Here is a 25,669-nt window from a genome sequence, read left to right on the forward strand (position 1 = left end):
CTTGTGCCACCTGTCTCACACACACACGCACACAAACTCTCACACAAACTTTCTCTCTCTCTCTCACACACACACACGCACACGGCGCACACGCACACACACAAACTCTCTCTCACACACACACACACACACACACACACACACTAACGTGCCTATAGACTTTAATATAGGTTGAAATGTATCAGAATGTTCAGGGGAAAGTGTGTTTCGTATGTCCTGACAGCCCAGATCAAATTAAATTAAAATCGACAGTCTCTTGTATTTTTGCACTCAATATAGCGGTATATGTTATATTAAATAAAAAGAAGTATTTTTGATCTAATTGAATAACTCTTCAGGCTGTGTGGGCAGAAGTTAAATGAGCAGCGAACATAAGCGCCAGAATGACCAGCAACTACTTTAGTTCTTTTGCAGAAACATTTCATTGTAAGTTGGCAAATATTATACTTTGGGTTTTTTTTTTTGTAAAAGTTTGTTTATCTGAGTGATATTTATGCCCTTGATTTGATTTAGTTTAACTACTGATTTGATTTCAGTTTTGCTGTTTTTATTTAAGCATCTACTAAATATCCACACTTCAGTTTTAAACTAAATGTTCTAAATGAATGTTCATTAAACCTGGTGACTAATTCACTGATCGCAAAGGCTCGGGTAGTTTCAGTTCTCTCAATGATGCTGATTTAATCATGACAACCACACAATCCAGCGAGCCTCTAAATATTCAATCCAGAGCTTTTGTTGAGAGGAAGAGGAGGACATTCAAAAGATCCAGCATTCTTCTTTCAAGGCTTGAGAGTGCACACACACACACACACACACACACACACACACACACACACACACACACACACACACACACACACACACACACGCAGGCCTCAGTGCATCCCACACTTGATTATGTTTCACCTTTTATCCTCCTCTGACAAGCGCTAATAAATCACTTCTTCAGTGGCAGCGGACATGAGAGAGCGAGGGAGGAAGAGAAAAGATAATCATAAAAAAACGAGCGTGTCGCCTTCCACTGTCTCTCCCCGAGGGAGCGGAGAGAAAGAAAAGAGAAAAAACTAATTCACACTATTCCCATGGGGAAAATGAAACAGTGAGCGTGTCACAGCAGCATCATATCAATTACCCATAAAGCAACGGGGCAATCTCGCAGCCCCCCTTAACGATCAACACATCAACATTTTCAATTAAGCGACTGGTGAAGCACCTTCCACAGCTCGCTCTCTGAACATGAGCATAGTGCACACACACACACACACACACGCACACCCTCTCCAGAGAGCTCTATTACGATCAGATGGAGATATTGTTCAGACAGAGAATGATAAATTCATTACATCATTGCCCATCTATGCGCTCGCTGTCTCATCTGGCCGCTGATTAATTTCCAGCAGCACTTTGAATGGAGTCACCAGAAACTGTGTGTTTTTGCTGTGCCGTTACTGTTGCGTTTCAGACTACATTACCATATAAACTCTGTGAGCTGCAGTGTAAAGCAGAGCAGATGAACGCACTCGCGCTCGACAGCGAGTCTCTGCTGCTCACCAAGGCTGCATTTATTTCAGCAAAAATACAGTCATATTTTAAGGTATTATTTCAACTGTTTTCTATGTGAATGTGCTGAAAAATGTAATTTATTCCTCAAGTCAAGTCAAGTCAAGTCAAGTGTATTTATATAGCGCTTTTCACAATACAGATTGTATCAAAGCAGCTTCACAGCATTAAACCAAAATAACACAACAAGGTTGTTTCTAGTGTAAATTTATTGATTGATAAAATTAAATTAATATCCCCAAAATATCCCCAACTGAGCAAGCCAAAGGCAACAGTGGCAAGGAACCGAAAACTCCATCAAGTGACCTAATGGTGTCCTAAAACTCCATCAGGTGACCCAATGGAGAAAAAAAACCTTGGGAGAACCCAGGCTCAGTCGGGGGCCAGTTCTCCTCTGGCATTTATGAACTATAGGCCAGATTGTAGTTTGAACAGTAAGATTTAAAATGTTATATGAATTCCTGTGATCAAAGCTGAATTTTCAGCATCTTCAGTGACACGTGATCCTTTAGAAATCATTATTCTGGTAGTATAACTGTACTAAGTTTCAGAAATGTCAGATTTTTACAGAATAGCATTACAGAAGCTCATCTGTTTTTAAAAAGGTGTAGCTTTTCCAGTACGCTCTCCTAACCAGCGGAGGATCTGGCTCTTCTGGTCTGGTGTTGTGTAGACTGGAGTGAGTCTGCAGCTTTACAGCCAGTGAACTCTAATCATCAAACACACTCTCATATGAATCAGCTCAAACAATGCCTTCAGTGACACAACATAACATAGTATAATATTTATTACAAAATAATAAATAATAATATTTAGTTAAATGCTTTAATGTTTAGTTAAATAAAAGTTTTTTGGCGTTTATTTCATGAAATCCATGAGATAAACACTTTTGAAATGAGAAAATAATCTGATAAAAAATATATGAAAAAGATAATAAGTTGATAATAAGTTGAGTGTGTGAAGTAGTGCTAACGCCAGAAGCTCACTCATGCTGATCTGTGCGATGAGCACTAACACACACTCACAGGTGCCTGGTTACCTGCCATACACCAGCTATTCCTTCAACACACAACATAATTCATATCATTGATATACATTACGAGATATAATAAGTATTAGGGCTGCCAATTTAACATGTTAATTTAGAGTCATTAATTATAAAGACCTTAAAACATCATTTATGTAGGTCAGTGATAGACTTTTAGTACAATTATCTGGAAATATTAGTAATGTACATGCACTTTCACAGTGATATCTTTGATTTATCTGGGCTGAAATGTAATTTACCTGAACTGGCATGTTCTGTGTATATACTCAGATTGCTTGTTGAGTCACATGCAAAAGACATGATATGTAATGAATTTGGCTGGGTATTGACACAGATTTCACAATTTGATTAGCTTCCAATTCACAAACTCTTGATTTGATTTCTATTCGATTCATTTGGATATACACGAGGTACAGAAAAAAAAAAAAAAAAACTATACTAGGAATCCCGTCAGTTCATACATTATTAAAATATTGAAGCTTAAAATTAACTACAGAATCTATTAATTCAATTGCTATTTTTTTTTTTATAATGATCAACACTTGAAAACATTTAAATTGCACATAAGGCAGTTTTTAAATTAATTTATATAATTATGTTTCTTTTCCGATTTATTGCTGAAATATAAACATTTAAACAGAGGCTTGTTTTCATAACAGATTTATTTTTAAGGTAAAATATAAAGAATATGCATTAAGTGCATTTATTTATCAAAATGCTCCTCTAGAGTTGATTTTTGAGTTTATATTCATTGAATGGCTTTTCTGAGGTAAATATAATGCATATTGTTCTCAAGCTGTTTTATTGACGTCTTTCCACAGTTAAACACTGTTTGGTGGATTACATGAGACATGATTCATTTCAGTAAGTTGTTCTGTAACTTTCAATATTCCTTCTGATGTTCATCATGTTTATTTGGTGCTGTAACTAGTAGAAAAGAGGAAGAGATGAACGGTTCTTGAGGCGTTACAGAGATCTGTCGCCACACATTGAAGAGCATCAACAACACATTTATTGATGGAATTACATGCAGATACTTTGTTTCATATCAAAAGTATCAAAGCACAAAGCTTATAGTGATTATTGGATGGCAGGCACACACACTACCAATCATTTTAGAGAAGTTAACACAAAAAGATCAATCAGTATTGGTTCATCAAACCGAGAATTGATTGATATTGATTAATCGAGACATCAATATCGTCAGCCCAGCCCAGCACACTTTTCTCTTTGTTAGCCCGCACTTACAGTGTTTCAGAAGGAAGCAGAATTGTTTTCAACAGAATTAAACTGCCATGACGGGTGAAATAGAGCGATATTTAGCATCTGACTCACGTTGGTCAGAGTTTACAGTCCAAACACGAGCCACATCTGTGGATGTACCATAAACAACTGCTGTTTAGAAGCCAAATCTGGGATGATAATAAAGGGCTGATGGTGTCATATTTTAAGGAGCGCACACTGTCAGATAGGTGTGCATCTGCTGTGTGTGTGTGTGCTTGTTTCTTAGCTAATGCACGCGCCATTAGCAGACTGCAGCATTGATTGTCTTGAAATTTATGAAGCGCAGCCCATTACATACCTCTCTCTCGGCTGTTTTCTCTTTCCCTCCGGCCCACAGGGAGTCTCACTTGTGGTGTAAATGCATAATTAAAGCTAACCAGTATTGGATCTTTACCCATGATTACACTGTGCTGGACATGTGCGGCTCCCTGAGTAATGGGATTACTGGAAGTATGTGGGCAGACTGTCTTTGTGTTGGCCAAGTATGCTAGAGGAAACCTGTCGATGAAACCTATAAGGTGGGATCAAATAGGCCAATGGACGAGGCCGTATTGAATGCCTCTGTTTGAGAAAAGCCATCCATCTCCCATCTCTAGTGGGAGAGTTTTTCAGTATAAGCTCACACATTTATCGCTAAGATCCGCCGGTCCGATAAACAGCCCTTCAAAATTGCATTCACATTCCCTGAACCTCCAATTTATAGCAATTAAATGAAATGCCTCCTATTACTCTGATCTCTTTCTCTTCCATTGCTCCATTATGTGGACTTGAGGATAAATTGCCTTCGTGATCAAGTGTCGCCCCTGTAAACCTCTCATTTATACACACACGCGCTCTCGCTGCTCGTTTATTCTGAAGTAGTCGGAGGACGTGTTTGGCGGTTTTAAAGCCGTCTTCAGGAGCTTCTGAAGGAAGTGAAGTATCACTGTGTCGCTCAACAGCCCGAGGAGAGATGAATGCTGAATGACTGAAGGGTCACGTTCAAACACGGATTACCTTATTGGCTTTTGTTTTGGCTTTGTTTTCATTGTGGACAAAAGACTAGTTGGAGAGGTGGGGTAAAGTCATTATTATCAGAGCTTCTCAGTGATTTTAGTCCCGTCCGAATGTGCATCTCAGTAATCATTACGGACAATGTCAGTAAAGATTACTGCAGCTTTTACCTTCTGTAAAAAGGTCCGGAAAAATAACCTCAGGTAATATTAATCCCATGTGAATAGACCCGCTGTAAAAATGTATGAAAATATTCTGTAATTTCCTGTTTAATAGTAGTAATAGTAGTATGGAGGCGCTTGGAAAAGCATTCAGTTGCGTTCTAGGCGGTGGGACAAGTCTGTGGCAAAACTCAAGTGTTTCCCACATAACATTCAGATCAGAAAGAAGATCGAAAGCACTTGTTAGAGGCACGAAACTTCGTTTAGCGTTAGGTTAGTACCCATTACCAACATAATCCAATCTGTATTTAATTAACATCGTTCAACCGGACCTTACTGTTTTATATATAAATATAGGTTATATGTGTTTGCGCACATAATATTTCAGGAAGCAACGCGGTGACAGTAAGCGGTGAATATGAGTCTGATCTGCTCCATTGGGCTGTGTTTCTACCAAACCAGGAAAGAAAAAGCCTCTGCACTCAATTGGATAGACCTAAAACCAATCAGAGCAACGGAGCAAGTGACGTATGTTCTTCATTCATCTTTCCGATCGACAAATTCCTTGATCGGGGTTCTCTGTTCCTCTTTTAAAATGAATGCGCTGTCGATATCTTCTATAACAGACGTGATGGCGGAATCTACACATGATGTTTCATAAACAAAGTTCGGGAGGAGCACGTTCAAATAATCAATCCAATCAACTTGTCATCAAACAATTACCATGTCTACCCTATCAGCATTTATATATTCACTCTGTCAACTCACTTAACATTCCTTGACAGTTTTCAGCATCCCTCCACTCACTCTCGGCTTGTTCTTCCACAGCCAGGAATACGGGGGGAGTACTTTGGGTTCGGGCCGAATACCGAGCCCGGAGCATCTCCTCAGACAGCACGCCAAATATGCATTTATTCTATCTGACTTATTTGTAAGTGTGAACTCGTGAAATCTCAATTCTCCAGCGGCAGCCATCTTTGTTGTAAACGAATTCAACCAAAGCGCTCGTTGGTGACGTGGATAATTACGTTACTGTTGATCATCTGTTCATCATCGTATAAAGCCCGCCCTGACAATTTGATTGGTCCGAACAGCTCTGGTTCGAGCATAGTTGCTCCACAACGGATCAAGTCCAGACCGAACTTCCCGACCTCAAATGTTGTGGGCGGTGCTAAGTTCGGCTGGCATCCAGGCTAGATCTGGCCATTATTATTACAGACGTCCTGTGGTAAAATTGTAAAACCAATCCCGTATGAATAGGGCTATATTAACTATTCTCGTCTAGTGGACGATAATACCCAACAGCCTATCGTTGTTCCAGTGAGGTTTGTGTTGGCAAACACCTTTCTTCAGAAAATGTAAAACCACGAAAAAGGCGGATTTTCACTTTCGCCACCCTTCAGATTAAAGCAGCACAGAAGAGACATCGAAGCTCCAGGATTTTCCTCCCATACAGACCAATTCAAAAAGAGCCGATGTGTATTCACCTGCGTGAAGTGGCAGAACAACAGCAAATCGATGGGTCTATTCATCAGGTGGCTGTGCCATTGAGAAGTCATTGTGAATGAGATTACCATTGATCTGTGCTGCTGGACTGAGGCTGGAGATGCCACCGCTTTATAACCACACACACAATGACACAAAGCCCTGCCTCGTGGGAAACAATACTGCTTTCTAATCAAATCAATGGCTCTGCTGTCTTAAAATGTCACTCTCTGATGGGCTTGTTGGTAGTAGGAGTTTTAGTTGATATCTATTAAACTTGCAGTGTGTCGCTGCTGAATCTACAGTGCGACAGAAATTGCGCATACCTACAGACTGAACTCGTAATGCGCATGTGCACGCCATCGGCTTTTGAAGTTTGCGCAGAAAGAACTTAAGAGTTTTCTGTTAAAACGGTGTTGTGTAAGTTAATAACTAATGATCGATGCGACAGAAGTAAATCAATCCAAACTAACTTTAGCTGGACAATAACTTTATTCTAGAGCTGCTATAAAGCCAAAACACTTTACTTTAATTTCCTATTATCAATGTAAAGCTGCTTTGGAACAATCTACATTGTTAAAAGCGCCATATAAATGAAGAAGAAGATGACAGCAGAATAGTGTGAGTTTGCAGTCTGATTTGACTGACCATCGCTGCATACATCAAGACAAGAAATAGACTTTTTATCTGTTCACTGACTGCATTCAAAATCAAGCATACAGCTCGACCTGTAAAAACTATACAGCAGGACAGATGAATATATGATGCACAGCTGCTAAACACCACCTCTGTCAAAAACAAGATAATGATATTGAGCGAATGCTCTCCGCACATGGTATCGCTTCAAACCTGCTAAAACCCAGCCTCAGCCCATTCAGAAACACCAGTTCGTTGGCAGAAACCGCTAAACGCCACTTCCCTTTACTAGCAACATCCTCTATGTGTACTGAACCAATCAGAAGACACAAATCGAGTCATATGATTTCAAGATGAATGACGGCGTGTGCATGAGCCAGTTTTTATCCCGTTTAAAGAGATTTTTAACTAAACAAGATGGAGAAGTATGATGGTGGTAGTTTCAGTCACTGGCAGAAGGAAACGTCGTCAGCCTCATCATTTCGAGTAGCATGTAAACACAACAGTGTTTCCGTGTGTGTGTGCTGTAACTCTGACAGAAACAGGCATAACCTACTTTCAGGAACAGCTCTATTCCACCCACGACAAAGTGAAACTTTTTTGCAAAAAAAAAATCCACACATGGACTGTAGCAAAAGGCCATAGTTAAATACCAAGGAATCGACTACAGTGACACTGTTGAAAATTAAGCATTTTAATCACTGAGTAATAACCTTTTCATTGCCATTAAAGTGAAATACTGAACCTAAACTTAGGAGCCTGATAAAAATGCTCATTTAAAAGAAAAGATGTCAGACGGACTTAGAGGTTTTTGCATGCTGTCATTTGTTGTGTTCAGCTTAGCTTCATATATATTTTTTATATATGACAAGATAAAATATTAAAGAATTGTCATGAATATCAGAATTTCTGAATGGTTTCTGAATCTACATTGAATAATTATGAATGTATTACTAATTTGAGGCAGAAAACATCAGTGAGTGGTTTTCCCAGTCAATATCATTGTTGTCGTCAATATTAATATTCCCTAATTACAGTTGTGTGTGTAATCTGAATGACTGAATGACTGAAATGAGTAGATTTGGTGTGTTTGACCTCAGTATTGAAGCTGATTCAGATTGTGTTAGCTGCAGAAGAACATGCGATCAATGGATGAGTAAGGTGTGTATGGAAGGACTGTGTGTAGTCATGATCAGTTCTGGAGGGTGACTGACTTCTGCACTGCAAGAAATAAAGATAATGAGCTCATTATCAGTGAAGACATTTGCTTTGACCCTAAACACAACACAATGCGATGCGTAATTACAGGTGAAAACAGGGAACACACAGAGCATTTGTCCTCAGCCGGACTGTACGGACAGGGTGTGTGTGCGAGCGAGTGACTGGGGTCGTGTGCGGTGCAGACGTGGCTGAGGGAAGTGTGCTCGCATTTGATCATGGAGTAGCTGATCAATAAAGCTTTATTACAGAGGAGTAATGCTTTAATCTAGCAACTTAATGCAGCTCTCCACTTGTATTGATCCCAGCTCAGAGAGACAGGAAGAGGGAGGCTGGTAATTGTTGGCAGGAAAAATGTTATCTGTGTGTGTGTGTGTGTGTGTGTGTGTGTGTGTGTGTGTGTGTGTGTGTGTGTGTGTGTGTGGTTCTGAGTTTGATGGGCCGTACCAAATCAGAGCAATTCATTGCTGTTCACCACTACGTTTTATTGCTCGCTTGACATTTAAACTGATGGAGGATGTCAGGGATCTATCAGCCTTCAGCTCGCCACTTAAATTCACGTTGGTTTTTTTTCTTCAGCCAGGCTGAATTGATCACAGGTCGTGGGTGTGAATTGGATGCATATAAATTTCCTCTCTTGTGGGTTTTACTCGACAGTGAGTGACATCTCCTTATCGCCACGGCGACAGTCGCTCGAACCCCCCCTCCTGTTTAAGAGATCCATAATCATATGATGACCATTGAGAGAGTCATGAGATGGATTCGGCTCCTCCGGTTTGAAGGGTCTCTGTGTGTGAATCTGATCAGATGTGTGTGTGTATGTGTGCACAACAAGAAGGGAACAATGGGAAAACTAGTAACAGACATGCTGAAATAGTACGATAAAAGTTGTAGTTTGGACTACAGTTGAGACTGTTAGCCGAAATAAAACATCAGATGAAATCTATTTCAATGTGTCAAGTCGCTATGAACCATTAAAATGAGCTACGGACGTACATTAAATGGCAGACAAATTGTATATTAGGGTTATTATAAAATCAGAAAAATCTGATCTTTTAGTTTGTGTCCATCATGTTCCAAGTAAAAGTGAAAATAATCAACGAGATGAAGCGCCATTCATTTTTCATTATTTTATTCACTTGATTTGATCATAAACAGACATTACCACATGATTGCTTTTAAATCTAAAGCATTACGCGGTTGAGTTTATAACATCCACAGAATAAAGCGACTCTTGGCGTGACTTCAGATTCTGGTTCCCAGACGCCCACTGCAGTCTCTGGTGGTTTATTGCTTTATTGGGATTCTGTATGTACAGTGTGCGGCTGTAATCCTGATGAAAAATCTCATTTAATAGAATAAACATCAAGATTGGTGCTTGTACGAGCGGCCGGTCGATTTGAGAGTGTTTGTCTTTCTTTAGAGATTCTTCATCTAATACAATCACAGCTGCAGATACATGCATTTAATCATCAGAAAAGAACAGCCGGGAGGAAAAAGCATCAGAATGAGCAGAAGATTGGAGAATAATGAGTGGGTTTTAATGAGCCGAACGTGTGTGTGTGTGTGTGTGTGATTGCAGGCTCTGTGCTTTGTGTTTTAAGCATGGGTTGTGTCTCATCATAGAAGGATCCGATACATCAGCCTGTCAGAGACGTGCAAACCCTGTCCGCCATGACTGACACACACATAATGACTTGTTTTTGAGTTGAACTGGCCCTAGAGACACGTCTTTAGCTTTATTATTGAGCTTTCTCAGTGTTGTTCCTCCTCTCTCTCTCTGTTTTCCTCTGTTGTTTCTGAATAAGCGACGGACGGAGAGACTGAGAGAACGAGGGCTTGAACATCACTGTTATTAGAAGTGTGTTGTTGAGAGAGAGCGAGGGGTGGGACGGTTCCTCTATTGCGTGTGACCCCAGGGCCGCGGTGGCAATGAGGGGCCGTCCCGAAGTAAGTCAGGACTAATGTTTGGTCATCCTGCGGGGTCACCGGTGGCAGAGCTCCCAATTAAAACCTCAGGAGACTTCTCCGTCTGGCTGCCTGTCTCGTCCTCACATTCACAAACCGAAAGCCTAACGTTAAACTAGATCAAATGAGTTTGCAGACTTTTCAGCCAGTAGCTATTGGATTGTAAAACCCTCTGAGATGAATCGCTTTTCTAAATTCATCACATCGACAGCCATCAAAGCTTTAGTAACTAATACATCATTTAAAGATTACTATTACTAACAGAAATGTGTTTTTAATTGACCTCAAGATAGCCAGGGATTTCTTCACCACTGCCTCTGCTTTTTAAGGTGATGATTTTATAATATATTCATTCAAATACAGTTTATGCTTCTGGGGACAAAAAAAAGAAAAAAAAGAAATCAGAGAGCACAAGCTTTCACAACCAAGCTGGTTGTTATGTTGAAACACTAAATATAATGTTAGACGATGAGAAAATAGTCAAATTACAAGGGGAAATCTGCCTCTGTGTCAAGAAGTTTGACAGTCGACATGTTGTAAACATTGTAATGGACGCTTCACATGCAAACATGGGTAACTACTAACTCATTTTTTTTTCTTAACTCTTTCCCTGCCATTGACAAGTTTTTCCGGCTTTACGTGTTTTCACTGTTACTTCATACGGTAGGGGGCGCTGTTACACATCTTCTGAAAGAGTACTGAATCTCCTGATCCAAAAACAAGCGAAGAAGAAGCATTGCTGATGCACAAGTAATCTAACGCGATCATCAACATTTAACAGCATTAAATCAAAACTGCCTAATGTTACTGAATGAAATGTGGGTGTTGATGGACTCGATCTACTCCATCTGTGTTGATCATAGGTCTGAATCTGATCTGGACGAAGTCCTTTTTTTCTCAGCTTTTTGTTCAAAATGTTAAAAAAAAACTTAAAAAAAAATATCTATGAAGCTAGAATAGTTTATTTATTAAAAGCAGAGGTTCTGTTCTTTTATTTTGATATATTGTATGTTTAGATATTTGTTCAACAAAATATTCTGTAATATGATCAAAAATGCTGGTGCTGGCGCTGGCTGGCAACTTGCTGGCGGGAAAATAAATAAGTTAACTTTACTGCATGTATATGCTGTTCTCTTTGTATTTAATGTAATGTCATGTAAGATGAACAAAGGTCATACAGACCGAAAAAGTGATATTTAATCAAAAATAAATTCCACTTTATAAAAACATCCACCATACTGTATACCACTATCATTTGCTTTGTGCAAATGTAGAGATGTTTTGCTTTCAGACAGTCATTTAAAATGTGCAGGTTTAGGATATATAAATGAACGAAACTCCATTCACTAGCCACTCTGGATACCTAGTGTCTGAATTACGTGTACCATAACAACACATTTTTTACCATAATGGTGGGAATTTGACAAAAACAGGTTTGCAAGTCACAGACAAAATGGCGGATAACAGCAAAGCTGATCAGTGCAGTGATCGTGTGTCTGTGGTGATGCAGATGTTGTTCTGTGAACACGTGCAGACAGACGGCTTGGACCGTTGATCTCGTGCCTTAAATGAAACTTTATTTTACATGCAGAAACAGCTATTGGACACTGACACTAAATCTGCCTAATGATGCTGGCCTGACAGGCAGAAGAGAAACCGCTTTAGCTATCTTTCTAAAATCAAGACAAAATACTTGTTTTTCTTTGCTTTCCTGAAGATTCATGACAATCATGAGTGAGAGAGACGAACTGTCACCCAAAGGGATGATGGGAAAGGCTTTGTTATTAATAAGCTCTGAGCAAACAGCCAATCACTGTCCTGTGTTAACAAGCTCCTCATCTGTATTCAGAGCAGCGCGTTTTAATTAGACTACATGGAAAGGACCTCCTGAGCTCGTGTGTGTGTGTGTGTGTGTGTGTGCTCTGTTTGGTTTAGTCTTCTGCCCTCGGTGTGGCTCCAGTTCACACGCCACACGTTGATCTGGACTTTCTGCGTCTGTTTTCTTCCCCAGAGTTTTCTTCACCTGCCACTGGCGTTCAGTTGATGTCCTACTTACACTGGGTTTCATGTTTACACAGCTTTCTAGAATAGTTGACCGTGATTGGTCAGTGATGGCTTTCTGTGAGCAAACGTTGTGTATGATTCAACCCAATCTCGCACACAGCAAGATGTCACTGTTTAATGAGGTGGTGATTTCACATGAATTTGTACGATGTGAATTATTCAAAAACGTGGCATTTTTTAGGAAAAAAGTAAGCATGAAGCTCCACCGCGTCACTGGGGCGTAAGCCGATCGTACGAAAACGTACAAATTAGATTGTATGAAATCATACGAATTAGCCACTAACATAAAATAATTTTGAATTGCCGTGAGATTGAGTTGGTATGATTACTGGTAAACTATAATGTAATTGACAATTTCAATTGATTTTCTCCATGGCAGTGCCAGTTGCATCTGATTAATCGCTCATGTTATATAGTCTTATAGATGTAATAATATCATTATATACATATATTAATAATAGTGTGCTGTTTTTAAGAAATAAATCAAATGTACACTCATCAGTATTTCATGTTATTTTGTTTATTTATTTTGGTGAGTAGTCTTGATGATCCAAAATATCTTTCTCAAAAAAAAAAAAAAAAGACTAATATGTATTTATCATTCCTATTCTGCACCCGCGCACAGCGGACTTTTCCCTCCACAGACGCACGCCGGTAAATTAGGGAATGAACTTGCGCTCCTGGGGGCGGTTCAGCGAAAAGAGGAGGCTTGTTCCAGCGCAAACGTTCCCTGGTGCTATTCTGCAGGTTTAGAAAACAATTCCTCCACAGACCAGGAGAAACCGAGTCTAAAGTCAGTGTTATTCAGAGGCTATTTTAAGGGCGCATGCTTGGCCATAATCAATGTAGCGTGTGCACAACGTACATACACTTTACTTCTCTCATCTACACACAGACGCAGCCGTTGACATTTTTGCAAATCATACATTATTACAAGGAAAAATATTCCACACGAGGGAAATCATTGTGGTGTTCATGAAGATGTGAATAAATCTAGCTTACACATTTACCCAAATTATTATACGCCTGTTTAACCGAAGCTAATTTGGGTGTGTTTCTCCATCCCCAATGTCACTTCTCTGTGTTTTACGGCCCTGACGAGAACGTCGGTCTCCTCGGCTGTGAACCGCTCCTGGCGCGCGCCTGGCAAATCCGCCGTTATAATAGCAATCCGCCATGGAACAAGCGCGCCTGCTCTTAAAGGGAATGTGAGATGAGGCTCTGATTGGTTTATTTCACGTTACGCCCAAACCACACCTATGAGTAATGAAGCTACTTCAGACCAACACATTTTAGATTTGCGTCGGGCGCAAGAGTCATTTATCCCGCCGGTATAATAGCAACAGCGCCCAAGACCCGCCCACAAAGTTACTTGCGTTTCGCGCTTGTTACTTATGTTTCAGATCGTTAAAATAGGGCCCATAATGTTTAATCAAAATGCCATAACTTGATCTTCCAGATACTACTACCGTTTCATTGTGACATTACTCACACTTGAACGTGTGCCCGAAACACTGAATCTGCTAAACACAATAAAGCTAGATCTAAAGTCTGAGGATCATCGTCATGTATCTGTGTGTTAAAGGCATTATCGACACACACCCGTATGACTCTCCGTGAAGCTGCTTTGAAACAATGTCGTTATAATGTGAACATGTCTACAGTCAGCTTCCTCTTGTTTAGAGTCAGCTATCTGAATAATAACACGTGTGGTTTAATTTGCGTCGTCCAGCGCCTGAAGCGTTTCTTACTGTGATAGAAAAACCTTCTGCATTGATGTGTGTGATGTCCTCGACTCAGTGTGTGATCATATGGTCACTGACCCCACACACTTCAGCTCGGTCCTGCCTGACTCTGAGGTCAAAGGTCATTTAAGGCTTGGAACAGAGCAGTTTGGAGCAGATGCTACACATTATTGAGACGTTTGCTGATTTCTGACTGTAAGCACAGATTGTCGTTAGAGTAAAGGTTAATGTTAGGGTCAAAGTGCACTGGACATACGTAGAACAATCTTCTTACATACTAAAACCCCTCAGCGTTTCATCTGTGTCTATTCACCGCTGCATGTGTGTTGCATGATGCAGTGTGTGTATTTCTGTAGTAATGACACTGACGAACTGAATGGCACAGATAAATGACTTAGTTACAGTAATTACAAACCATCTAGGAGTGCTGGACTGATGCATTATGGGGTGGCGTTATATGAACCCTCTCTTGCACTGATGTATTGGCTAATTTAGAGAGGCTTAAAACGTCTGCATCTGTGTGTGTGTGTGTGTGTGTGTGTATGAAGGAGCCTTTATCTGGTCCACAGGTGCCTCATTTGCTTTCACAACACTTCCCGTCTTCCTCGCGCCGCTCATACCAGATCAGCCTCTCCTTTCACTTCAGCCTTTTCTGAATTTGTTCATCAGAAAGAGAAATATAAAATCAAATGCTGTGGATTGTGTGTGAGTTTTCTGGTTGTTTGTCAGTGTGGTCATGTGGCTATTCAAGCAGAGATTAAAACTAAACAAGGCATTTCTATGAATCCTGTGCTGAATGTCTTTTTCTGTTGCTATAAAACAGTAGCGTCAGGTCTTTTGTTCTGTTGATTATCAAACAAACATAGGGTTTGATTTGGTTCAGTCCATCAGTTGTTGATTGGATGGAGGCGGATCTGAATGTGAGCTTGCAACCAATTTTAAGAAAGGGGCGGGGCTTAATCAGACTAAATGATTGGAGAATCCTGCATACGTCAGTGGAGAGAAGACTGACGTTTCACCAGAAGATCCAGTTATGACCGTTTCATTGAACATAAGCTGTCTGAAAATGAAACATGCATGGATGAATCATTCACAATAGAATCAAAAACATGCATTTGGAAAATAGATGAGGTGAATTTTCATTTCATGCCGACTTTCAGTCAGGCGGCAACAAAATTCACCGTTCACTTGGATCTCATGTGTCCACAACTAGCATTCAGATCTCCTAATACAAAAAAAAAAAAGAGACAAAAGCCTGAAACAGCAAAAAAGTGGTTCGACATAAGGTGATATGGCAAGCAATCTTGGACAAAAAGTTAAATAAATCAACGGATCTGTGTCATGTTATCACTGTTTTATTTTGCCTCCAGGAAAGTGACAACTTATGAATTACATTTTAAAGAGGTCATAAACTGGATTTTTTATTTTATTTTATAATGTTTCCTGAGGTGCACTTTTTTTTTTTACATCAAAAATTGTCATAATTTGAAATAAAAGCCATTTTTGCGATTTCCTGATTTTATCCCTCTGATAAAACCCTCTGACGAGAGTTTTGACAAGTGTCCAGATAAACTCGCGCTGTGTGATTGACAGCTTAGACGATTGTAAAGGGAGCGTTCTTTGATCGCTTTCTGTATATAATTTAATCACAATTTTAAAAACAGATTATTTTCATGCTATGTTTAATTATTATCATTATTTTCAGGTTTCTGTGTAGACCTGCGTTTGCCTCGTTATTTACCTTCTACATGTGTGAATCAGTGGGCGGGGCTTAACAGGCGTTGCTGTAGAAGCAGGTGTTGATGCGGAGGTGGTGTTTACCCGCACTTACGTAATAAAGTGGCGCATTACACAACCGGTTGTTTTTGCATATTGGCTTCAATATAAGCTGTTTTTAGACTAACGAGAAAGAGTTCTGAAACCTACAGGATGTTTTTATAGTACAATGATCTCTTATGTGTCAAAAGATCAAGGACATTTTTATTTTTCAGTTCATGACCTCTTTAAAAATGAACAATGTTTTGACCCGTCTCTCATCCTCTCTCTCAGAACCCATGCGGACGCCCAAGAGTCTGAAGATCGCGGAGACGCAGGCGCGCTACATCGCCGTGGACTGGGAGTCACTGGGCTACAACATCACCCGCTGCCACACCTTCAACGTCACCATCTGCTACCACTACCACAAAACCCCCAACCAGAGCAAAGCCGACTGCCTGGAGATGGACCCCAAAGCCCCCCGACACGTGGTGGGAAACCTGCCTCCCAACACCAACGTCAGCCTGAAAATGATCCTCACCAACCCGGAGGGACGCAAGGAGAGCGACGAGACCGTCATCCAGACGGAGGAGGACGGTACGACAACTACAAACACTTCCTTTCAACAGCAGGATTCCCATCCTTACATATAAGATATTCAACAACCCATAGGTGTGATTAAACATTAAGACATATTAAAGATGTCTTCAAAGAGGAAATTCTTTTCTACAGTCGGTGCATTCATAACAAACACATAGGACATAGTACATAGACACATAATAGATACCAGGGATCACAACAGAGACAAGAGCACAACACACCAATGGATGATGTCTCTATACTTTAAGAGGATTATTTATTTAAAGCCCGTATGGCTGTAGGGACAAAGCTCTTACTGGTTTAACTGGCCTTTCTGCGCGTATTAAAAATAAAACTACAATAAAAATATGATTTGTAGAATTACTATAATCATTTGCAATTGTATTGCTTTTATTAAAAAATATTTAAATAATACATTCAATGCCTTTTAATTTCGCAGGATATTGGTAATATCTGTTCTCTTAGGGTGTGTATCAGCTCACAGGTTTGATTCGATTAGAACGAACTGCAGTCCACTTCCAAACGAATTCTGGTGTGGTTCGACTGAAATATGAACATGTAAACGAACCAAAAACAGGACGTGATGTCACAATATGAGGGATTCCTGCTGCTGTTTTGACTCTTTACACATTTTACAAGCTCTTCATCAGTTCTCAGCTGGTCAAAATATCATCATATGTTTGCACATACTGTACAATGAGCGCATTTAGCCCAGAACACAGCATTGTTTTTGATCTTCGGTAAGTTAATGCTAATTTAAACAGGATTAAATGTATAATTATTTGGGTTTTGGCCCAGACCAAAGTAACCAAGTGAAACAAACTACTGTACAAGTGTGAACACACCCTTATATTTGTGTCCACCAGTCATCGGCCAGACGTCTCTCACACTGATCTGCTGAAATGTTAAAGATCAGCTGACTGACAATACATCCAAATGATCAAGAGTAGCATTGGCCCATTTAAAATGTTTACATGGTTACGCTGACAGTTAAAGCCTCTTCATGCAACATCTCTCTCATGGAGAAACAGATCAAAACATGTCAGGAATGTATAAATATAACTTCTTCTTTTTTTTCGAAGATGAGTGAGGCAAATAATTCAAATGAGGATAAAGGCAGGGATATATTGAACACAAGCGCACCTGACAGTCATAAGTGGGTTAGATGCTGTGATTTCTTGACACATCTGGGACGTGCACATCGCTTGCAGAACTTTTTCCGTCAGTCGCCTTGACGTGAACAGTGTTGCAGCACAATAAAGGCCACCGCCAGCGGCTCCTCGGGCAAACCCAGGTTTAGGAACACCGTTTGTATTCTTCTGCGTATATGCAAATGATTTCTGAAGCGAACGGTTTCTTGTTTTGACACGCTCCTACCAGTGTACCATCATATCTGCCCCTTTCTTATGTGTTGTTGTGCTGATGGCCCAATGTGATATAAGTTCATACTTGTATCACATTTTATCCTGCATTTAGCCAGTGTGTCTCCCAGCCAGGTACAGAATTAGCATTGTGCCAAAACTTTTTTTGTTTCTTTAAATAAAAAGGAATTCAGATGAAGGCACAATTTATATTTCTCATCCAAAGTCATTTCAGTCATGGGAGCAGAATGACCATGAGGATCTTAAAATCAGTCCAGTTTGTCAGATCTGTTCACTAGTATTGTACAGTGTTTCTAGCGTGTGGGAGGAGTCTCTCTGCAAATGCACTGCACTCACAATCAAATCAATCAAAAATTACAGCCAATCAGAAGAGTGTGTGGGCGGAGTCTCTCTGCAAATGCACTGCACTCACAATCAAATCAATCAAAAATTACAGCCAATCAGAAGAGCGTGTGGGCGGAGTCTCTCTGCAAATGCACTGCACTCACAATCAAATCAATCAAAAATTACAGCCAATCAGAAGAGGGTGTGGGCGGAGTCTCTCTGCAAACGCACTGCACTCGCAACCAAATCAGTCAAAAATTACAGCCAATCAGAAGAGCGTATGGGCGGAGTCTCTCTGCAAACGCACTGCACTCGCAACCAAATCAATCAAAAACCACAGCCAATCAGAAGAGCGTATGGGCGGAGTCTCTCTGCAAACGCACTGCACTCGCAACCAAATCAATCAAAAACCACAGCCAATCAGAAGAGCGTGTGGGCGGAGTCTCTCTGCAAACGCACTGCACTCGCAACCAAATCAATCAAAAAGCACAGCCAATCAGAAGAGCGTGTGGGCGGAGTCTCTCTGCAAACGCACTGCACTCGCAACCAAATCAATCAAAAACGACAGCCAATCAGAAGAGAGTGGGGGCGGAGTCTCTCTGCAAACGCACTGCACTCGCAACCAAATCAATCAAAAACCACAGCCAATTAGAAGAGCGTGTGGGCGGAGTCTCTCTGCAAACGCACTGCACTCGCAACCGAGTCAATCAATTATTACAAGCCAATCATTCAGACTAAATGCAATGATTGGACAAACATGTTTTGGTCTTTAGACTTCCACAGAAGATGTATGTATATTGTTGATTGCTATCAGGATGTGGAGAGAGTTTCAACCTCTATAACATCAGTATAATCAGTACCTGAGATTATCATTGTCATACTTTTTTTGTTGTTCCCGCTGTGATGTTGCAGAAATAGAAACCGTTTAAAAAATAGAATCATCGCAGGTGGTTTGCACAAAAGCTCTGATTAACATAACACAAAGACGTCTTTTATCGCGTTCCACGGCGTCACATCTGTTTAGGACACAGTGTGAGGTCGCTAAATGCTAATCTTCGTTGACAGACAATCAGTAATATTTGTCTGAGGCACGAGGAAGTTACACTGGTAAAAAGGGTATAGCGACACCCCTGGTACTGCATATCAGCCTCATTTTCCTGCTCAGATATTAGTATCAGCACTGCTCATCATAAACGCATATCAGTTTGTAGCCAAACATCTGATGGCAAATTCTCCACATTCTGTAAGACACAACCAGCCAACATAGTTTCTCAGTAAGCCAGTTCTGCTAGCATTCAGTTTCTCCTCTGTCTGTGCTGTAGTTCCCGGTCCAGTTCCCAAGGAGTTTGTGCGAGCGACTCCGTCTGAGGATAAGATCTCTCTGCAGTGGAAAGAGCCTCTGGAGCCCAACGGCATCATAACCCAGTATGAGGTACAGCTCTTTTACATGTCAGATTTGTGTTCAAACTTGTGCTCTCTTGAACCATGTTTACATACAAGTTAATTTCTTAGTATTTTATCATGAATAACTAAAAATAAATCCCCTGTATATGCTGCATGTGTTGAGTTATGTGTTGGCTGTCTCCAGATCAGCTACAGCAGCGTTCATTCGTTCGACCCGTCGGTGCCGCTGCTGAGGCCGCCGGTGCTCGTGTCGTTACCCTGGAACACCTCGCGACACAACTTCACACAGCTGCACCCGGGAACCACATACCAGTTCCTGATCCGGGCCAGCACCAGCAAGGGGTACGGACCCCCGACCACACTCAATGTCACCACCAACATATCAGGTATGTTGTTGTGTATGTCAAACTCCATCCCATCTTCTGATTGGACTATTTGTTCAGGCTGTGAAGTCAGATTCTCGCATATCTATAGTCACCAGGAGAATTAATTCTATTACGATTGAGAGAATCTGTTGGTATGGAAAGAGATGGCAGAAAACTATGAATCTTTGGCATACTTTTATTCTCTCTGAAATGAAGTGATTTTACTTGCAAAGACACTAACGTTCAAACGTCTGGGGTCGGTGAGATTTTTTCATGTTTCTGAAAGAAGTCTCTTCTGCTCACTGAGGCTGCATTTATTTGATCAAACATATAGTAAAAACCATGAAATATTATTACAATTTAAAATAGCTGTGAATATATAGTAAAATGTAATTTATTCCGGTGATCAAAGCTGAATTTTCAGCATCATTACTCCAGTCTTCAGTGTCACATGATCCCTCAGAAATCAGTATAATATGATGATTTGATGCTCTAGAATTTTTTTTCTGATTATTATCAATGATGAAAACAGTTGAGCTGCTTCATATTTTTGTGGAAATCCTGTGATACATTTATTTTTTAGGATTCTTTGATGAATTGACAATTAAAAAGATATTTTGTAACATTATAAATATCTTTACTGTAACGTTTGATCAATTTAATGCATTCTTGCTGAATAAAAGTATTTTTTATAATAAAAGTAAAAAATTCTGACCCAGAACTTTGGAGCTTTTTGTAATATATGTGTGATTTTATTTTATTATTTTTTTTGTGCAGTGTAATCAGTATTTTAATAACTTTTTCCGCATTAACCAAAGTCAGCTCATTTGTGGTTTACTAATTGAAATAAAAATAAATAATGTGTTCTGTAAAGATGAATGAGCCCTTTTTTTTTTGTTTGTTTGTTTTAATTTGCATCTGCTTCTGTGAGGATCTTGGATTGCAGGCTGTAATCAGCTGAATTGAATGTAAAAGCTTCTTCCTGTGTTGTGCTAATGAGCGACGAGGAGCGTAACCTCATCACGTCCCCTCAGGCTTTCTGCCACTTCACCGCTCGCAGATGTCATACAGCCATGATCAGGGCAAATATGATTTCCTAGCATTTCAGAAATACATCACTTTAGATTTGTTGCGAGTGAGAGAAGTGTAGGTGGAGCTAACAAAACATGCAGGGATGAGGGAAGAAAACATGCTTTCGAAAAGGAAGAGAAAGACAAATAGACTTATTCATGCAGAGTGAAATTGTGGGATGTGTGTGTGTGTGTGTGTGTGTGTGTGTGTGTGTGAGTGAGTGAATGTGTGTATGTTGTGGTTGTCTGGTGTGTTTTCTGATTTTTTGAGCAAATATATATTATAGCTACAGTAGGCGTAGTTCTAAATGTCGACAAAAAAAACTATTGAGAAATGACGGCATTTCCATTAACCGATGTTATGCGACTAAAACTTTATTTTTTCCTCTCGCAATCAGTAAAATCATTCCAAAATGATTATGTACTAATCCCAATCGAAGGAGATGTATGTGTGTTTTCCAAGCATTAATGGTGAGGAACGACCCTTATTATACTTGTGAGTGACACATATGAGGTGTTTCTGGGTGTTTCTCCCTCAGATCTGCTTCGAGGTCTTGATTGTGGCATTTATTTGAGGTTTAGAATCCATTATTGCTGTAATTATTTTGTCTATTATGAATTCTTAAGAGCTCTGTCTCGTATTCTGTCCAAACACACCGCGTCATTCTGTCAGGTGACTGTAAATGCGCAAAAACTGTTTCCATTGCAGTTTTGCGAAATATTTCTTTTTCGAATTGCCTGAAAAACCTCCTCATGCGAGCGCAAAAACTTTTTTGCATAAATGGGAGTTTTTGCAAAAATTACGTGTTTCCATTGGGCGTATTTTCAATCCGCAATTTCAATTTGCTCAATTTGAAGGGTAATGGAAACGCGGCTAGTGTTTGTATTGTCAACTAAAACTATCAAAAACTTCTCTGATTACGTCTGTAACCCTTGTTCCCTGAGAAGGGAACTCACGCTGTGTCGTATGCCAACACTTTGGGGACTGTCTGAAGCATGTGTGCAACTAGTCCAATCCTGATTGGTGCCGTGTCACCTCGTGGCTCAGTCACGCTGAACACAGTCCCCAAAGTGTTGGCATACGACGCAGCGTGAGTTCCCTCGAAAGGGAACCGTTATTGTTAATTGAAATAAAATTATATATTTTTTAAAATAAATAACATTTAAAGATTTATAAGACAAAAACTTATAAACTAAAATGAATTACTAAAGCTAAAACTGAAATAAAAAGTAAAGCTAAACAGACATGAAAAGGACAAAAGCACATAACAAAATTTCTAAAAAAACTAAAATGAAAACTGAAAATATAAAAATAAAAGATACAAAACATTAATAAATACTGTAATACCGGTAGTATATAAATAATACTAAAATAATGGATCTATTAGTTAACTACATTAGTTAACATTTACTAACAATGAAAGATACTTGTAAAGCATAATTTCAACATTTACGATACATTATTATATAAAGTTGTATCTGTTAATATTATTGCATTGACCTGAGCTAAAAATATATTTAGTTGTAATAAATACTACTGTTACTGCATTTACATTTAGTCATTTAGCAGACGCCTTTATCCAAAGTGACTTACAAATGAGGAATACAGCAAGCGAGTCAAACAACGCAAGAAGTGCTCAAAATACAACGTTTCAGACATAGCTTAGAGTAGCATAAGCCAGACAAGGGCTCAAGTATTTCTGTATTTCAGTTTGTTCATCTATTATATAGTTGGTATGAATGTATGTGTTATGTACAGTATTAAGTTTAATACCATCAAGCCGTTTGACATGCTCATTGTTTTCCTGCAAACAGTGGCTTGTCTTTCAGCAGGGTGGCTGTAGCTGAACTGCTCTGAAGTTTGAACAGCTTGAATCTTCACAGAGTATTGAGTTTCTGGGAAGCTTCGCCGACACAGGATTGTATTAATGGGAAAATGTTGACACATCCCCTCTCTCTGTCTCTGTAGCGCCGACTCTAGAGGAGTATGATGGGTCCGAGGCGTCCCTGAACGAGACGGCCACCACCATCACTGTCCTGCTGAAACCTGCCCAGGCTAAAGGAGCTCCTATCAGGTGTGTGTGAGAGTGTGTGTGTGTTCATCAGACTGAAACGATCCTCTGCTGCTGCTCCCATGTTCACTCCCCGTGTTTCTCAGCTCCGTCTCTCCTTCGGCTGTTTCGTATTCCTCTCAACACTTGCACAAAGACTCTTCCTCTTCCTCTCTCTGCGCTCTGTCTTTCAGTAATTCGGTTTTTCAATGTGACAGACTCATTCCTACAGACAGCCTCAGATGGAAGAGGAGGAGAGACTTATTTATTGATTAAATTATTCGTTTCAATTCAATTAAGTACGGAAAATGCAGAAAAATACCATTGGGAAAGTGAAGGGAAAAATGGATGTGAAGCACAAGAAGCCATTAGAGCACAGTCTTCCCAGTCTTTCATATGAACATACAAAATGTACAATTATTTAACCCTGTAATGCCTGACATAATAGTCAGACAAAAAAAAAAAAAAAAAAAGGAACAGTTTATTAAAGTAAGATGAAATTCGGATGCTTGAAATGTAAATCAGTTTCATCTTTAGCATATACTTACATAAATGCATTTAAATATCAATTTGTGCCAATAATGTCTTAATAAGATGATATTTAAATGCTTAGTTTTATGATCAAAGCTCTGTAGTTTTAAATCATATTATGCAATGCAATGCAGTGATGATTGACAGATGAACAAATAAACCTTCCTCAAAAGCCTGATGATCATATTTGTTACTTTTCTAATAAATGATGTCTGGATGATCGAATAAACCTCAGTCGCTTCAGTCCAGGTGAAATATTACTAACAATATCAAAGTTATTCTTGCGTTTGCTTGATAAATCAGGTCAGATTTGACACAGAAAGACACGAGAAGCTCGAGCTGAAGGAGGACGTTTGTACAGTTACACTGAAAGACTTTTACTGGATAAAACAGTCTAAACTATCAATCAGAGACAGGAGAACTGCAGGAGATGCAAAGTCTTGATCATGTTCATCATTTAGAGGCCTTGATAATTTGCATATGCAATATGGTAAAGTAAGTAATAAGGTTAAACATGGTAACTTTGGTGAATGGGACGTCCGTGTAGAAACTCCCATAGAAACCTGAATGATTGAGGAGATTTCTCTAGTAAAAACACGGAAACAGCAGAATGAATTAAACAAGAGTATGAATATCCCAAAATATCATCTCAAAACAAAATCAATTATATTTTGTCTGCGCTTTTGGTTGTGTCATCAATATCCAAATGAAAGGTGAAAGCTGAGGGATGTTGAGTTCTGAATAAATGTGCTGATTGTCTGTGATGTTGTGTCGGTCCTCCACAGCTCGTATCAGATCGTGGTGAAGGAGATCAACCCTCATCGAGCCCGACGGGACGCCGGCGGCGGGGAGTGTTACCGCGAGCCCGTGTCCTATCAGACCGCCGCCAGCTCGGGCCTGCCGTACTACTTCGCTGCGGAGCTGCCGCCCAGGAATCTCCCAGAACCGCTGCCGTTCACCGTGGGAGACAACAAGACGTACCTCGGCTACTGGAACGCTCCCCTCGCACCCCGCAAAAACTACAACATCTACTTCCAGGCGGTCAGCAGCGTGGAGAAGGTCAGCGGACGACAGCACTCACATCAACACATGCAGTGACGGACAGTACAGCTCAATCGCTGCTGTTCAGCAAAATCACATTCGTCTCGTAAATGACAAAGTCAATATCACACCCATGACAAGTCAAATACTAGTAGAAATATTGGGCAGTCCAGTTTTTGTCCAGATCATAGCGGCTCAGAAGTTGTTTCTCAAATGACGCACTATACGCTTTGTACTTATGAGTGTAGACAGGGTTTGAAATGAACTTTTTCACTCACCAGCCAATTTGGCTACTAGATTTGTAAGTTACCAGCCATTCAGAACTTCTACTAGCCAAAGAAAGAACCAGATTAACTACGTCACAGCACATATTTATTATAAAATGTGGATTTCATATATTCATTTCTTATTCAAACAAAATCCTGTCATCCAGCCTTCTCCTCCCTTCCTCTTTCATCCTCATCCTTTACACCAAAAATGTGTTTCAGGTGGACAGATCAATACAGTACAAAGAACATAAAAAAAAATTAGGATGTTGGGAAATAACAATGTCTTTTCTGTTAAGCAAACGCTTTTTAATCTTCGCCATTGCTTCAATAGCGTAGTGACGTGTGTGTTCAAGTCAGCCAGATATGAGCAGATTCTGCACAATATGCTGTATTTAATATATCATGATCTCACGAGTTGAGTTTTTACGCACGAAATCTGCACAGATTTGGCTTACACGAACTTCCCCAGCAAAGTGAGTAAACGTAATAAGTAACATGCCAAATTGGCTCGTGGTTTGACAGCGTTACCCGCCACAGTTGAGTTTCACCTGCATTTGGCGTGTTGGCGGGTGTTCATTTCAAACCCTGAGCGTAGTGAATGAATTTTGTAAGGATATTTTGTCATTCATCATCATTCGTCTGATCGCCCCTCCCCCTCCACTGTGTAATTAAAGCCACGTCTGATGAGTTCAACATCCCACACTTCGTTTTT

At 39.9% G+C, this 25,669-nt stretch overlaps 1 protein-coding gene across 38 annotated transcripts in view; it reads left to right on the forward strand.

The window, feature by feature from the left end:
• The window catches only part of ptprk (protein tyrosine phosphatase receptor type K), a 188,609-nt gene that overhangs the window by 120,272 nt on the left and 42,668 nt on the right, over positions 1 to 25,669 (forward strand). For all 38 annotated transcript variants that reach the window (XM_084091694.1, XM_084091696.1, XM_084091695.1 and 35 more), the window contains 5 exons: positions 16,215 to 16,517; positions 19,549 to 19,658; positions 19,815 to 20,016; positions 23,035 to 23,140; positions 24,433 to 24,706. In XM_084091694.1, the coding sequence (XP_083947820.1) occupies positions 16,215 to 16,517; positions 19,549 to 19,658; positions 19,815 to 20,016; positions 23,035 to 23,140; positions 24,433 to 24,706 (995 nt within the window). The remainder of the gene's footprint in view (positions 1 to 16,214; positions 16,518 to 19,548; positions 19,659 to 19,814; positions 20,017 to 23,034; positions 23,141 to 24,432; positions 24,707 to 25,669) is intronic.

The sequence above is a fragment of the Abramis brama genome (assembly GCF_963993115.1).
Source record: "Abramis brama genome assembly, chromosome: 18".
In the NCBI taxonomy this organism is placed as follows: Eukaryota; Metazoa; Chordata; class Actinopteri; order Cypriniformes; family Leuciscidae; genus Abramis; species Abramis brama.